This window comes from Athalia rosae, chromosome 2, assembly GCF_917208135.1.
Source record: "Athalia rosae chromosome 2, iyAthRosa1.1, whole genome shotgun sequence".
Classification (NCBI taxonomy): domain Eukaryota; kingdom Metazoa; phylum Arthropoda; class Insecta; order Hymenoptera; family Athaliidae; genus Athalia; species Athalia rosae.
This window is the reverse complement of record NC_064027.1, coordinates 20,284,020-20,299,984: the sequence shown is the minus strand read 5'-3', so window position 1 is coordinate 20,299,984 and position 15,965 is coordinate 20,284,020. Positions and strand designations below refer to the sequence as shown.

Here is a 15,965-nt window from a genome sequence, read left to right as displayed (position 1 = left end):
CCACCTGGGCGCATTTTTGATATCGTTAAGTGCGCGACGTGTGTGCACAGCTTCGTACAAAGCACAAATAAAGTCGAACCGAGTTCCGATCATCCAGGTCAGATGGTGCAGTTGGGTAATCGGTACTATAATTATCACCGACCTCTATCCCTTATCCTTTATCCCTCGTAGTCTCCCTTTTTTTTTCTTTGTTTTTCTTTTATTTCTACGTTTTCTCTTTCTCTTTCGCTCTCTTTCCCTCGTCCTTTTTTTTTTTGTTCTTGTTCTTGTTTTTTTTTTTGGTTCCTTTGGTTGCGGCCGGGGATTTCTTAGATGAGGTACGAGGATAGAGGTCCGACTTTGATACTCTTTGGCATAAGAGTTACGCCCATCACCCCGAGAAGAGAGTTAAGAGTCCCGTACGCGTCGCTTCGTATACATATATATAGTTTCTCCCTCTCTTTCTTTTCTCTTTTCATCTTCGCTCTTCTTTGTTTTTTTTTCTTTCTTAATCTTTCTTCTTCTTGATCGCGTATACACGGGGAAGTTGTACATGTATAGTAATCTCGGGGATTACTAACTAAACCTGATGAATATAACCGGCGCATCTTTGTTTCACACGATAGTGTAGTTCGGACCTAACTTAACCCGTTATTAGGTACGTCTTCCTCGGGGACCACCCCCTTTCTCGAATATAATCTATCCTCCGTATATGCGTGTATATATATATATATAGATACAGGTATACCTGGAGCGTATCCGTACACACCTGTGTATACCTGTTATATAGGCACCTATATGTATATTCTTTTCATATTCGGAGAAGTGGAATAAAGTAAATGAAATAAAAAAAAAGTAATTAGGGGATGAAAAATTTAATTATAGTCATATCCATACTTCGATAATTATTGGATTAAGATAGATAAAAAAAAAAAAAAAACAAAGTGATATCGTAACGAGAGAATGGTTTTTAATTTTTCCAATCATTCGTTCATTTGTTAATTCTATATTTTCTCTTCGATTTAATAAATGTAACGAATGTCGCCATATCGTTCGCATGTAAATATCGCACGTTGGACGCGACGTCTGCATGTGGCCGGCATTAATACATTGCTCAAGAATGTCCGCTATGTCCCGATCACGGTAATTACCTGTACCAGCAGGTAAACCAATGCTGCAGACGTGGAATATTATTATACTTGCTCTGGATCATATCGCATAGATATACGCCATACGTACGACGGTTGAATACGTAATCTGGAAATACACACGTGTTTTTATAGAAAATATGGCGAGTTAATTTTTTTTCTATTTCAAAGAATTATTTCTTCCTAAAAGTTATCCGGTTTCTCGATGTTCGGGTTTAAAATTATTCGGTCGAAATTTCAGGAATTCCGATGTTCGATCATCGTTATTATTTGAAGCTATTGTGAAAATTTCTATATAGATAATGAATTGCATTTTTGAATCTTATTCGTGTGATTTCATGTTTCTTAATCGCAACAGTTTCACTCGGTGGCGTTAAACGCTCGGCAATATCGATTCATTTATTATGTACGTACGGAATACGGATTGCGAAGGTCTTCAATAATAATTCCAACGTTAACGCGCTCGTAGTGTACGTACCTATCCAGTTATACCGCGTGATCATCCGACGTCACTCGCATTTTATCCGTCGTTTCGATAACTTTTTCCATCGAAACGACTTCGGGGTTGATAACGGACGAAAAATGTCGACAATTTTTCGTCGTACGATATCCAGACGTCGATTTTCAACGGTCAACTTCGGAGGGTCGTCGAACGGCGAAGATCTCGAGGGAACGGCGGTACGGAGGTTTCCGTCCGATTGTGAATTGTGTGATCGTGTTCGGATTATCCTACTCCGAATAGGAGGTCCCGGGACCCTGTAATCGTTGGATTAATTGCGTCCAGCTCTTCGACCGCGTATGTATATCGCACGCGATTACATTATACCGGAAATTCGAACCTGCGGATCTCTTCGGTTGGCGCGTTATTAACAATAAGATCCGTTATATCCGAACGGCGTGGAACTTCGTCGTAGGCGGTATACACACACACACGATATTTGTCGGGGGAAATCGGAAAACCGGGCCACAACTTTGGCCGCGGAGAACCTCGTGATGATTCATTTGCACGACACGTCCCTGCCCTACGCCGGGCAAGGGTAGACCAGATTTCCGAAGCAGTTGGGGTCTTCTTCCTCGGAGGTTCGGCCCTCCACCTGAATCGGACCTGCGCCGGTACATTGCGACCTATATCATCCTCGCCGGACTGCACAATCCTTACGCAAATGTATGACGAGTAGAAATATTTTGATTAATGACCCGAGTCGCACCTCCTGGCGTATTATACTACCCTCTTTTTTCTCTCTCTCTCTCTTATACATATATGTAGATGCGTGTGCGCCACATACTTCCGCGTCCTTCCAGTTTTCCTTTTTACCTTTTCTCGGCGTTCTTCTTCCGTCTCCTCCGATTCTACCGACGCGACCCTTGAAAATACAAGACTTCGAAAGGTCCGGTTTTGTTTTGTTTTGTTTTTTTATTCGTGCGGCGCGGCGCGGTGCGGTGCGGCGGTCATCGGGACTGACCCTATTATACTCCTTCCCGTCATCCCCATTATAAGCGCGGGACTTTTATTCGGGGATGTTTCGGGATCACGTAACGGAACGGGTGATATTATACACCTATATGTACGGTACACGCTCATTATATAATACGTTCTACAAACAAATATGAAATATCGCCGTAACCGTACATCCCGAATTTATACTGTACTCTGTACCATATGTATACCTGGACGATTCATGGGAACGAAAATTCACGAGTAATTCGACGATCGTTCGATCTTCGTCGTATTTGCGAACAATTTTCGCTGTATATCCTATTTACGAGCGGGCGAACGAGATACGCACGTATCACACGTTGTACGTATAAGTACATAACGTGGATAGAAAATCGACGTCGTACACACGGTCGCGCAATTACGATCGTCATCGTCGCGTCGTGGTCGTGGTCGTGGTCGTCATCGTCGCGCACCACATTTTCGAGTCGGTTATTGGCGGAATGATACCGATAATTGTCGGCGATCGCACTTTATATTAGCCGGTACGGTTAGAATTGATTTCGATGTCAACCGATGTCAAACGATTGCGAATTATCGTCAATTTGTCAGCGTTACACGTACGTACGTATACGTATACGTATACGTACACGATACACGAAAATGACGTTCGCCGCGCACACGCTCACGTCGTAAACGGGATGGAAAATATAACGCGATATAGGTAGTTGCTGCTGCCCGCGCTGCATAATGTAGATCAAAAATTATACGCGCACGGCGCACATCGATGATATACGCCTGTACAGAAAATCGCGACGCCTCGTACGCGACGACGATCATCGGGGGGTGGGCCCCCCCCGGATAGCGGGCAAATATTAACCGTGTCATAAATGGGCTGCTCGCCCACGTCACCGACGTTCAATTAATCCCATGAAATTCGAAATTGCCGCCTTTTCACTCCATTTTAACAATTTTATACGTCGTTCGCGTTCGCCCACCCCCCCGATTAACCACCGGATTCCGAATAAGACGCTCGAAAAAGTAAAGTACAACGGGATAAGATTTCTGCGATTGTTAATCCGACCGAACGGGATTGATCCCTGTGGATAAATCACCGACACTTCGCCCGTAGGTTATATGCACGTATATCAGTGTATACAGGGTGGCTAGGTATAATATAAATTACGGGACGGCTGATCAATTTGGTATCGATTTAAGGACCCACCGCGTCCGTGTAGGGGTGGTCGAGTAATTCGGGATAATAGAGCGCGCCCGTGTGTGTGCCGATCCGGAGTAAATACGTGCAACAGAGGTGTACCTATGTATGTGTGTGTTGTACAGGTCCGACATAAATAAGGAGCGGATATCTTTGGACGGGTGGTAAATAATTCTCGATGCGCGTAATTCTAGCGTTTTCTTCGTCTTTGCGCGCGGCATAGGTACGGGGAACTGCAGCGGTAGATTTCCATTAAGCCTGATAACGGTAGAGAAGAAAGCGCGCCCGATATCCCGCCGCATTACACGGTGTGCGTATAGCTATACGTATACGTATACGTGTACAATACGTGGTCCGCGGATTCGGGATTCTCGCGCGCTCGAATTATCCTTAAACTGGACGTGTTCGTTTAGCTGAGAAATCGCATTCTTCTTCATTATCGGACACCGACGCTCGATGTCGTACGTACAAAGGCACGCGCGTGAATCCCCGCAGGCCTATATGTACATTTATTCTTATATACATATGCGTACGTATATATGTGTGCGTATCTTACGTGTAGCTACCTACTTATATTTAACGAAGAGAGAGAGAGAGGGGGATTAATTATTCAGCGTTTCCGCGAATATATATGTACGTACATACTATATAATATTTAATCACGTTTAAAGCAGTTAAGAATGGAAATACAACGGGCGTGCATATACGTCATTACATGCGTCTATCAATTTATATTTATGTATCACACACGTATATATTTACACTCGTATTTACATATACTATAAACTCAACTGTTGCTCGGAATCGTGAATCGCGGTAATTTTTTTTTATTCCATACAATACGCGACCGATGATTCAAAAACTGCGAAAACAATTCCGATGATTCGCTCTCTGCGATGTACGTACGTACTTATTTCGTTTCTCCTTTTTTTTTTTTTTTTTTTTTGAACCAATTTTTTATATTTACACCCATCGAGTATATTAATAAATTTTGTCAGACCGATTTTACAAATCGGTCAATTATTTATTCTCCTTATGTGTAAATACGATGTACATACACAAGACAAGTCTCAATATATTTCCGGAGAATGTATAAAATACATTGTACAAACGAAGAACTGCGTTCGCTAATTTCGGCTCTTTTTTTTTACTTTTTATTTCACCCTATGTAATATACCGAAAAATGCGTTCTCGGACCTGATTGCATCCACCTTTGTACGCCACGAGATTTTCTCTATTATAATTGCTGATTAACGGATCGGTGAGATTTTTGAGGTTGTAATCGGCCCTAATTGCGATCGCAAACGTGATTCGAGTCTGCACATTACGGAGCGTCGTCGCGTTGACTAGATAGAGTTTAATAAAACGCACGCGTGCGTATAGGTTTCAAGGTATATAAGGTTACCTTTGATTATGCGTTACGCAGAGTGCCCTCCCTGATTATTTACACGATGTAACGTATATGTATAACACACGTATGTATATATACATAATGCATACGTTCTACACGCGGCACGTTATATATAAGAATATTACGCACACGGTTTGACGGTAATAGGAATCTGTGTTCCACTAGGGTAACCCCTTATACCTACGTATGGGGTACATATGTATATATGTATACGCGTACGTATATCTACCGCAGTTATCGGCTCTTATTACAGCGAACGAGTGCAGATTGTATAAATTTTAATACCCACCTGATTTTGATTTTTCGGATCGTTAGAATCGAGACGAATAAAATCATATTTTCTATACGTTACACTGATTCGTTACGACGATCATCTACTACGCACCGCGATATCCAAAATAACAATTAGATACGATTTTAATTGCGTATATTCGAAAGAGAGTCAGGAAACGAATCATATATTCACGTACATCATCGCGAAGCGATCTGTACTGCGGTTTATCAGCCGGAGCCGATAACAGCTCGGGTGAATACCGCGTCCGCGTATATATACGTACAATACGCTCCAGATAATCGTAATTCCGATTTTGGAACAGGGTCGAAAAAGATTCCGCCATCGGATCTCCGTTATACGCATATACCGATCTGCGAAGAGCTCATAGTCGATCGTCGGACCTGATAATTGCGGAGACATTATCTCCGTATCCGACAAAACGACGTCGCCTTCTTTCGCGTTCGACTTCTCCCTTCGTCGTTTCGATCCTAATTTCCCGCAGATCGAGTACGACTCTCGTACCGATCGACGGATGTGTCCCGATCCGTCGAGCGGGCAATCATCGGACCCGATTACCACGAGTAGGTACTTTTCAAGACTTACAATCGTCTGAGGGATGAAGTAACAATTAGTACGATCGACCGTAAGATATGAAACGGGTGACGGTGATCGGATTCGCTCCTGGAATTTGCAGGAACGCGGACTTGGTCGCGATCGCAAATTGTTTTCCGTCTTATCTGTAGGGTAGTAGGGGGGGGGGGGATGATATCATGCAATCGACGACTCACCCTCGCATGTAAATTGTCCGTAATGTTTCCCGCTGCTTTTATCCCCGCAAACGACGCACTCGATGTTCGGCGATTTATCAGTCTGCGAGCTCCCCGATTGGGAGGAATTGGCCTGGCTACCGGGCGTGGTGCTCGGGGGCAGGGGGTCCCTCGGCGTCAAAACACTTCCGACGGGCACGAGGGCCGTTATGTCTTCGGGTGTCGCCGATGGCGTGAGGTGCGTCGGTGGCATGGGCGGGGGCCCTACCTGGAGCGGGCCCCCCCCGAGGGTCGACGATGGGTCCCGCGATGCCCAGGAGGGCGGCGGGGCCACCAACGCCATAGAGGCGGCGGTGCCTCGCGATGAGAAACCCAGCTCCAACGTGGCGAATTCCGTATGTGGGGGACCTCGCGCAGGGAATAACGTCGCCGTCGCGGGCGGGTACGCCACCCCGGCCGTCGCCAGGGCGTCCGCGCCTCCTGACCCCCCTCGAACCACCCTGACTTATTGACGGCTAACTTTATTAAATTTACACACTTGTCGCTTCTTCGACGCACCGGACGCTTTGCTATTTTTTCTTCACCTCTCGTTTTCGAGATTCTTCCTTTGCTTCCCTCGTTTATTGTCCCCTCTCTCTACCGTTTCGTCTGATGTGTTTCTAGTTTTTTTTCTCTTTTTTCTATTTCTATCTTTTCTCTCTCTCAAACGATCGACGAACGATTTGCCGAGGTTTTCGAGACGGATTCTTCTGTTTTCACACGCACCGCACCCCCTCTGCTGTCGTATATTAGTTTGTTTCTTTTTATCGTTTTTCCTTCACACTTCAACTCGCGATTATGATTTATAAAACCGTTATATACGTATACGTACACTACAAACGATTGTTGCACAACACTTTTTATTTAACAAATATATGTATGTATATCCTTTATTTGAAATTAAATTCCGTTGCCAGAGATGTCAACCGACGATGATGCTGCTCTATTCGTTTCGGTTGGCGTTGTCGCTGCTGCTGCTGCTGCTGCAGCACGTGTTTGTAAATTTGCATCGGAGCAATTACACAACTTCATCTCGATACATGTACAGGAATAATGTTACGTGCGTAGAGTTTTTTTTTTTCTCTTTCTTTTTTTTTTCTTTTTATCTCTTCGACGGATACGAGTGTATTATTGTATTTCTATCAATTTCGATTTACGTGTCGTTCTCGCGGTTGTTTGATTTTTCTCCTCTTTTTTATTCTCATCAACGATTGGCGCGGACGGACATGTAAAATTTATCGAATTTGAAAGAAGAAAAAAATGTCGCGATGTGGGACGGGCGAGAGATTTGATGTGTATATTACGTCTTTTTGGCTGTTGTATTTTCGCCGATCTAGTAACTAGTAATCTGACGAATTTCAGAAGCGAACATTTTTAAATTACCGACACTTTTATCACTGTTCCGAATTTCGAGGGAAATACAAGAGAGTAAAATTAAAATGAAAAACCGAATCAATAGAAATGAGGATATGAACTTTCAGATCTTTTTCGTAAGATATAAAATTGAAAAAAAAATAAATAAAAATGATTATAACAACAGTAACGGTAAAGGCGAGTATAACTTCACTTCAATAATTTAATCAATATTATTCCGTTGCACAATAATTGTAAAATTTTTTATTTTCATCCACTTCACACTCGATTGCTTTTTAAGTTTTTTGACGTTTCCTTTTCTGTTGTTTTAAAACATACCTGCCAATTGATTAGTTTTTTTCGCGCTGTTCATCCAGAATACACGATTATAGACGAAAAATTTGAAAAAATTTTTTTTTTTTTCAAAATCAATCTATTTCGATACAACAATAACTTAGAAACCGAAAAATTGAATGAAATAAATTAAGCACACACGAGGGAGCAATGAATAATTGATTTTTCTTTCGATGATCTGTGTTTGCTTCTTTTATTTAATTTTTCTATTATTCGGATAGGTGTTTTATTCGTAGATCATATACACGATCGAAATAGATCAGCGAATGCGATTTAATTTCAATTATCATACAACAATAACGAAGAAATTACTCTTTATACGTTGCTCTTTAAATTTTCGTATATTAAATACCGTTGATCGATGATGTGTAGATTGTTTTAATCGTCACCCTTCGATGATTAATAATGATAATAATCTGTAAATGGTTTTTTTCTTTTCAACAATATTTAATACGGCTGAAGGGTAATTTTAACGCGTTAATTACGAGAATCCACACGTCGTCCGATGTACACGTACCATAAAACCATGTACCATTGGTACATACTATGTAGCCCGTGTGTATGTAAATTTATATATATTTATATGTGTATGTAATATCGTATCTATGTATACATAGATGTATATGCACGTACTACATATATATACATATATGTATGTATGTATGTATGTATATATATATATATATAAGGTATATAGGTATATAGTGCGTCTCTGTCTTTAGCTTTAAGAAATCCCGCGGCAGACCTCGAGGACGACTATTCTTGTGGCCGACCAGAGACCGACTGCCGTCACCGGCGACCCCTGACACCGACCTGGCCCCCCACCACCCGTAAACCTCGGCAGGTCTCTCACTGTACGAACGGTTGCCATGACTACCGAAGGTGGGGTCGAATCTCGGTCTCGCCCCGAAACAACTCTCATTGGCTCCCGACCCTGTCCCCCTTATTTCCCCCTCCTCCTTTTTATGCTCTTCTAACCCTTACCTTCGATATCATTGCCATCAACCGATGACGGCGATCGCGATCCACCCCGCACTTCGACCGCTCGGAATTCACTTCGCTTCCCTCCGAACCGGTGGACGATCTCGCGAGGGCCGTGTTACACCTGAGTACGCGCGATACGTGGAATGTTTCGCTCCGATCGCCGTTTTTCGTCAGTTGTATACAGTTTTCAGCTATCGTTTTTAAGAGAGAAAAAAAACCGGCGGACGGAGCGAAATTTTCGTCGTTCGGGAAGGTTCGGATTTTTCGCGGTCACCGTCGGCTGCAAGACGTCAATTGTCGCGTTCGCGTCGACGTTGCACTTTTTTCGCTCACTCCCTGATCGATTTGGTTTCCTTCAAGTTTTTCTTATCTGGTTAACGCTACGTGCAGTGGGCGGGGAGCGATTCTAAAACGACGATATCTTTGGAGGCGGAGCGAAACTGGTTGCTATTATTATGCAACACGTGTGTCTCGAACATATTATCGCGTATGTACCGCGTATATAATATACATATATATATACATATGTTGTTCATATCGTCGTACAACGTATTCGCATGAATATATCGCGAGTGTGTAACAATCGACTCACCTGAAGACGTATAACTTTGAAATGGATGCAAAAATTCTCACTCCGATCGAGAAAAGAGAAGGAGAGAAATTCCAATGACGTAATGATTTGCATTTTCGAATAATCGAACGTAAAACCATACGGGGCAGGGTATGTAGGTACATACCATGCAGCGTGTGGGTACAACATAAGTTCCTGGCGTTTCCTTTTTCGAATTATTTTCGTCATGTATTTAGCGCGGAGTATAAGGTATACGTACGTACATAGGCGGTTATAAATATACCCTCATTTTTTATTCCCCGCTCGCTTTCCGCTATATGTACATTCGCAGGTGGATATCGCGGGGGTGGGTGCGGAGGAGTATACACGTATATACCTACACGTTATACCGTACTATGTACGGTACGGTACCTACCTTGCGGGGGTGGCCTTAGGACGAGGTCAGATCTAGAGGGCGTCAGCCAATGGGGACGCGGAGTCAAGTAGGGTGCGAAAAATGGGCTGAACCCGCCCCCGAGCAACGAGAAACTCGACGAGCGACGTCGCGACGCCCGCAGGCCAACTCTCACCGTTACACACCCGTCGTACGTCACCTATACACACGCGCACATATATATTCCGAGCATCTAGGGTGGGATATTATACGGACTCCGAGGGAACGCGGCCGACAGACTTGGGTCAGTCGGGTCGTGGATCGCAACCCCGAAGCAACCCCCGTTTGTTTATTTTTATTTTTATTTTTTTTTCCTCTTTTTTGCCCTTCTTTTTTCGCTTTTTCTACAAACTCCGTTAAATATTACGTACGAAACGACTTCGCCGATGCGTACGATCCAACCATATATGTTACACATACATCCGATCGTTTCGCGCGTTCTTCTTTTTTTTTTTCTGATTTTAATTCTTACGATCTTCGCGAATTATTCGCGATGTTACGATCGGATAAAATTGATCGATTGTTATTTTTTCAAATGAATTTTTGTTTTTTCCTTGTTCTTCAAGTTTGTTACAGAGGGTGATTTTTGAGATCGCTCGCGGACGCGGTGGGTATAATATAGAGCGACGATTTTAACCGGGGCTCGAAAACGCGTATCCACGCGTATACCCAATTGCGATCTGTAAATAGTATCGCTTCGGCCGATCCGGGAGCGTGTAGAAGTTTGAGCTGCTCGTCGCTTTAGATCGCGTCGAAGATTCGCTCGTTCCGTACTTATAATTCGCGCATACGTTGTACGCGCTCTACGCGCGCTACTTCGTATGTGTTGAGGTCTAAATAGGTACTTTGGCATCTATCCTCTTGAACCGATGTCAATTATTTAACCTTTGACTGAACTTAGCACCGTTAAAAGTCACCGCTGCTCCGGCCGCAATGCCTGACGCCGTTATACGGAGGGTCAAATTTAGGCTTCCAATATTTTAGGCAACTCAGTTTTTCCGAACCAAATCGTTCTTCGAAACGACCAATCTTTTCAACCGCAAAAACCAAAAAAAAAAAAAACGAATTTCTTGAAAAGTTTAACATTTTTTCTCAAAACCTCTTTCATTCGTTCAGAACGTCGCTCGAAGTTGTTTGAAAATAACGCCACTGACATTTTTTGCGATTCAGAAAAAAAAAAAAAGAATAACGATGGCTGATTAAAAAGTGTTCGTTTGAAAAAATTAAAACGATAAGAATTTTGATCCGACATATAATATACGCGATACACGTGATATTTGATTCCCGATAATAAGGGTGTATCAGCGAGGGGGTGGAAGTTGGTTTGCGGCGGCGGAGGATCGGAAAGCGAAAGAGCGGCAAACTCGAGTATTGCATTATACACATCGTGTACACACATATAGACATAGAAGGACGGGGGGGGGGGGGGGGGGGGTAGGTACCGTACCTATATAGGATGTTCCGCGTCGCGGGTACGACGATCGAGTCTGTGGCGGTTTGTATGTATACATATAATATTGCGGCTACGGTGCACGCGGCGTTGGTCGTCGCGTATAGTACGAGGGTGGATAAGGGTGGACTTCACGTTGCCACCGCGGTGAAGGGTGCGCCGCGAACAATGAGTTCATTCAATGCGACCCAGATATGATTACCGGAAACCATCCCGTAATTACTTTTTGTACTTCGTCGCCCGCGTCTCAATGATTCAACCCTCCCCTCCGCTCCCCCGAAACTACACCCCTTCGCGACCGACCACCCCCCCCCCCCCCCCCGCCTCCCCCCTCTCCACCTTCATTTCCCCCTACCTTGTATACGCTATTATCATATTACGTATATTATCGAACACCAAATTTGTAGGTTATTTTGAATTTCAGATTTTCTCCGTTATACACATACGTATACGTCCTATGTATACGTATACTTGGATTCAACAATTTTCTATAAATCATTTTGAAATCTCTATTTTCTTTATGTGGTTAAAAAAAATGTACGTTGGGTTCTAAATAATGCGATATAGATACTCTGCGGTTCTCAAGTTTATTTTGTGTGATTCATCCCTTATTATTAATTTTATCAATACTCTAATTCGTCTGAATTATTATCCATATACGTCTATATACCACGTTATATTTTTCACATTGTATCTATACATTGTATATCTACTTGTATACCTATGTATAATAATCATCTTTTACGTATCACGTCATAAGCAGGTGTATATAATACATATACATACTTATCACATATGTACAGGTATTCTTTCATGGGGTTATTACTCGGGCACCCTGTGCGTATATTGTACATATATACGTATATAACATACGTGTGTTCACGTAAAGAGAGAAAAAAGAATCGAAACAAAAAACGAGGGGGGTAGGGGGGATGAATTGAGAGCAAAAGAGGAAGTGTATACGGAAAATATTAGCAGTTTAGGTATATATATACATATACGTCGACGGGGTGCTCCGCGTCTTGGTAGGTAATACGTGAGTTCGCAATCGCGGGGGGTGAATTTTTGAACTCTTATATTTTCCAAAGTTTGGAAAAATGAAAACCACTGCTCCTCCGTATATGTATACGGCAAAGTGCATCGCGATCCGTTGTACGGAGAATACCGGCTACCGCTGGAGAATACACATACCTCCTGTACGCGGTTGTGTTTCATATTTCCTGTGTTGGCGCTAGCGCGCTTCTCTTTCTTTCCTTCCTTGGCGCCGCATCGCCGATGCCGCTCGCTTCCCTTATCTATACCTCGTCGCGCTTTCTCCCTTGAGTCTCTTTGTTCGCACTCTTTCGACTGTTAATGCCGCGAAATTAACTCTCCGGCGAGCGGGCGGGCGGGCGCGCGAGGCAACGCGAGCTTTACGGAGTTTAAGAACTCCGAGTCGAGCTTGTAGAGGTACGAAGCACGCCCGTACACCCATGTACGCAAGCTCTAAATATATATATATGTATATATATATGTATGTATGTATGTATATACAGATTACGGACACAGATACACGTGGCGTACACGTAGCGCACGTTCGGGAAATTCCAGCGGGAATCCTCGTCGTTTCTCTCCATCTTCTTCTTATTCTTCTTCACTCTACTTATATTATATACTTCCTAGGGCAAAATCGCATTGTTCCCATGGCGGTATTATTTTAACATTATATCAGCCCTATCGCCCGCGATGCCGCGTGTATATTTTAATTAATAATTTATTTATCGTTCGCTCTTTATTGTTACGCGGTTATCGTTCTACTGTATATAATCGTGAGTCGCGCGAGAAACGGGATTCGAATAACGCGATTCCTCGAATAAATCCGTGGCGAGATCGAACGTTCGACCCTTACCCCCTCGACGATCCCTTTTCTTAGTACCACTTTTTTTTAACCCTTATATTTTTGATTTCGTTTTTGTTCTCGCATTCCAAGACGACGATATGCGATAAAAATTAAAACCGTATTCAACAACGGAGATTCAATTTGTGTGTAAGATGCTCTTGTATAATTAAAACTCCTGAGAGGTTAAAATTTAATTAACGCGAGGTTAACTCGACGCCATGTTTATATTAGTGTTTATACTAATGTTATTATCAAAGTCTCTGATTTCTACTTTCGTGGGGTTAAAACTCACGGTATATAACATCGGTACTACAGGGCGGAGTGGGTATTCTAAAATTGCGCATAATTAAAATTTCGACTCGTCTGTGTTGCTAATTGAAAAGTTTCATCCTCCAGAAGCTCGAAGTTTTCTTCTTCGGTCCTCAAATTGGCTCGATAAATTTTTCAAACCCTCGAAACGAATAAAACATCCGCTGAAAATTCTTCATCCATTCAATGTTTCAAAAACACACCAATCGCGGGAACTGCGAGCTAAAAATCGGCGCGTTAATAAATAAAATGCAAAAATACATAGACGACCTATACATGTATATGCGTATCACATATACACGAGGGCAGCGAGGTTATTCATTTATTTTCTCTTCCAACCCCACATAAAATAAGCCGACATATCCCTTATAATATAAGTTTCCTATGCATACAAGTTTGTCGTATAAACGATTATAATGCTGACCAGTTTTTCGCTCGGAAATATTAAGGGTCGTGAACGGTCACCTGTCCCACGATTAGCCCGGGTCAAGATGCCCCCCCCCCCTCTCCCCCTTGGTACCTTATACGGTTACACGTACACTTCCTACCTCGTACGACTGTAACGTAAGTTTGCGATAAATTAATGGTTTTAGGCTCCCCAAGGTACCCCGCGTACACGGTACGTTTACCTTCCTACCGTCATCCCCCCTTGAATAGTAGCTTAGCTACCGTATACCCGTAAGGAATCGGGCGCAGCGGTGATCTGTAACTTTGAATACTTTGCATCGGACGGGGATGGAACGGACGATTCTCACGTGAAATTTCAACTCGTACGAGACACGATACGCACACACAGGCCGTTCCGAGTCGATTGCACAACCACCCAGATTGACCACCCAGATTGTTCGGCAAACGAACTTGATTAATTAAGGTGTTCGATTGAGTAGTGTTCGATTAACGAAGCGATAAAATTGATAACAATGATAAGAAGAAACAAACGAAAATTACAACTTGAAAATATCTCGCGATTTTGTACACATGTACCTGTATACGGGGTGCGAACCGTTACTACCCAGTACGTCGTGCGAATGTCCCAGTAGATCGAATGAATATCTTTTCGATTTTTCAGTGAGAAACCGCGTTAAACGGAGCAAACGATACCGGTGTGTACACGTAATGCGCAAACAAGCCCATTTGCGAGTGAAAATTTTTCTTTCTCCTATTACGCCACGAACGTTTGCTTTTCATCCCTTTCACCCCGATCTATAATACCGTGTATATATATATATATATATATATAACCATTGTTATAATAGCCGCTGCAGGCAGCGTTGCATCGATGGTCAATTTTCTCGCTAATGATCGAAACGTCGAAACCGTTTAACGTGTTCGTCGATATTATTATTATTATTGTTGTTATTATACAGCAGCCCTCGTTCGTCTGTAACATTGAAAGATTTTGGAGAAACGGTAAACTCGGATAGAAACTTCCATTAATCTAAACCTCGCGTTATAACAATAATAATAATGCGGGGGAAAGAATTTTCCCGTCCGTAAACATCGCGCTCTAAACTTTTACCCGAAATTCTGACCCCCGTTTGTATCGGCGTTGACGTTTTAACGATGAAAATCATCGTACGCCTCGCTTTCTACAAACATGGAAAATTTCTCCCTTTCACCTTTTCGTTCGTCTTCCATTTTCCCATCCCTCTTTTTCACGAATTTTACAAATTTTGTACCAGTAGCCGACTCTCCTCCGTAACGACACGACTATTTTTCACACGTTCATGTATACAGGTTACCTGTGAACACGTACGCACCTACAGATGGTTAGTTTTCTCGAGTCGAAAAATTAATTGAGCGCTAACGTATAACGGTGAAAAAAATTCATTTCAAAGTACACAATTCCGCGCTGCGTACGGAAATAACGTTTTTTTTTTTATTATTACTCATTTTTATTGGGTCGCTCGTCGTATAAGGTAATTAAAAATTGATATCGTACGTTTCGTGGTTAATCCGCGATTATTTTATTACACTCGACGTACGTCGGCGTACCGCGTGGCTGTACACGTATGTGCGCGCTTGTATCGGGTTTTATGTTTACGTGAATTTATTCGTTTATTGAATCAGAAGATGCTGCATACACGCACGTGCACCATTATACGCGTAGGTACGGCGTTTAGGGCACGAGTTATTTCCTTTTTATTTGTACATACGGGTGTATATAGGTACATACGTGCGTGTATTTATCTAATGTAAAATGGTAATGTATGTATCTACATTATATGGCTCTTGAAGCGCGCCTCTAATATCTAAAGAGCCACTTTACTCCTATCATACTGTTATGGTAATTAGTTGGAAGGTACGATGCTTATATATACGTGCCTCGTGTGCCTTCTACTCGCTGCAGTAAATACGCGCAC

The 15,965-nt window shown here is 42.7% G+C and overlaps 1 protein-coding gene across 2 annotated transcripts in view; it reads right to left on the bottom strand.

Moving 5' to 3' along the window:
* LOC105689387 (steroid receptor seven-up, isoforms B/C) overlaps positions 1-8,771 on the bottom strand; it is a 63,212-nt gene extending 54,441 nt beyond the window's left edge. Inside the window, exon 1 of one of the 2 annotated variants that reach the window (XM_048649843.1) lies at positions 6,252-8,771. In XM_048649843.1, coding sequence (XP_048505800.1) covers positions 6,252-6,573 — 322 coding nt within the window. In that variant the 5' untranslated portion in view covers positions 6,574-8,771. The remainder of the gene's footprint in view (positions 1-6,251) is intronic. The other variant, XM_012406360.3, reaches the window with a different exon arrangement.
* Between the last annotated feature and the right edge of the window lie 7,194 nt (positions 8,772-15,965).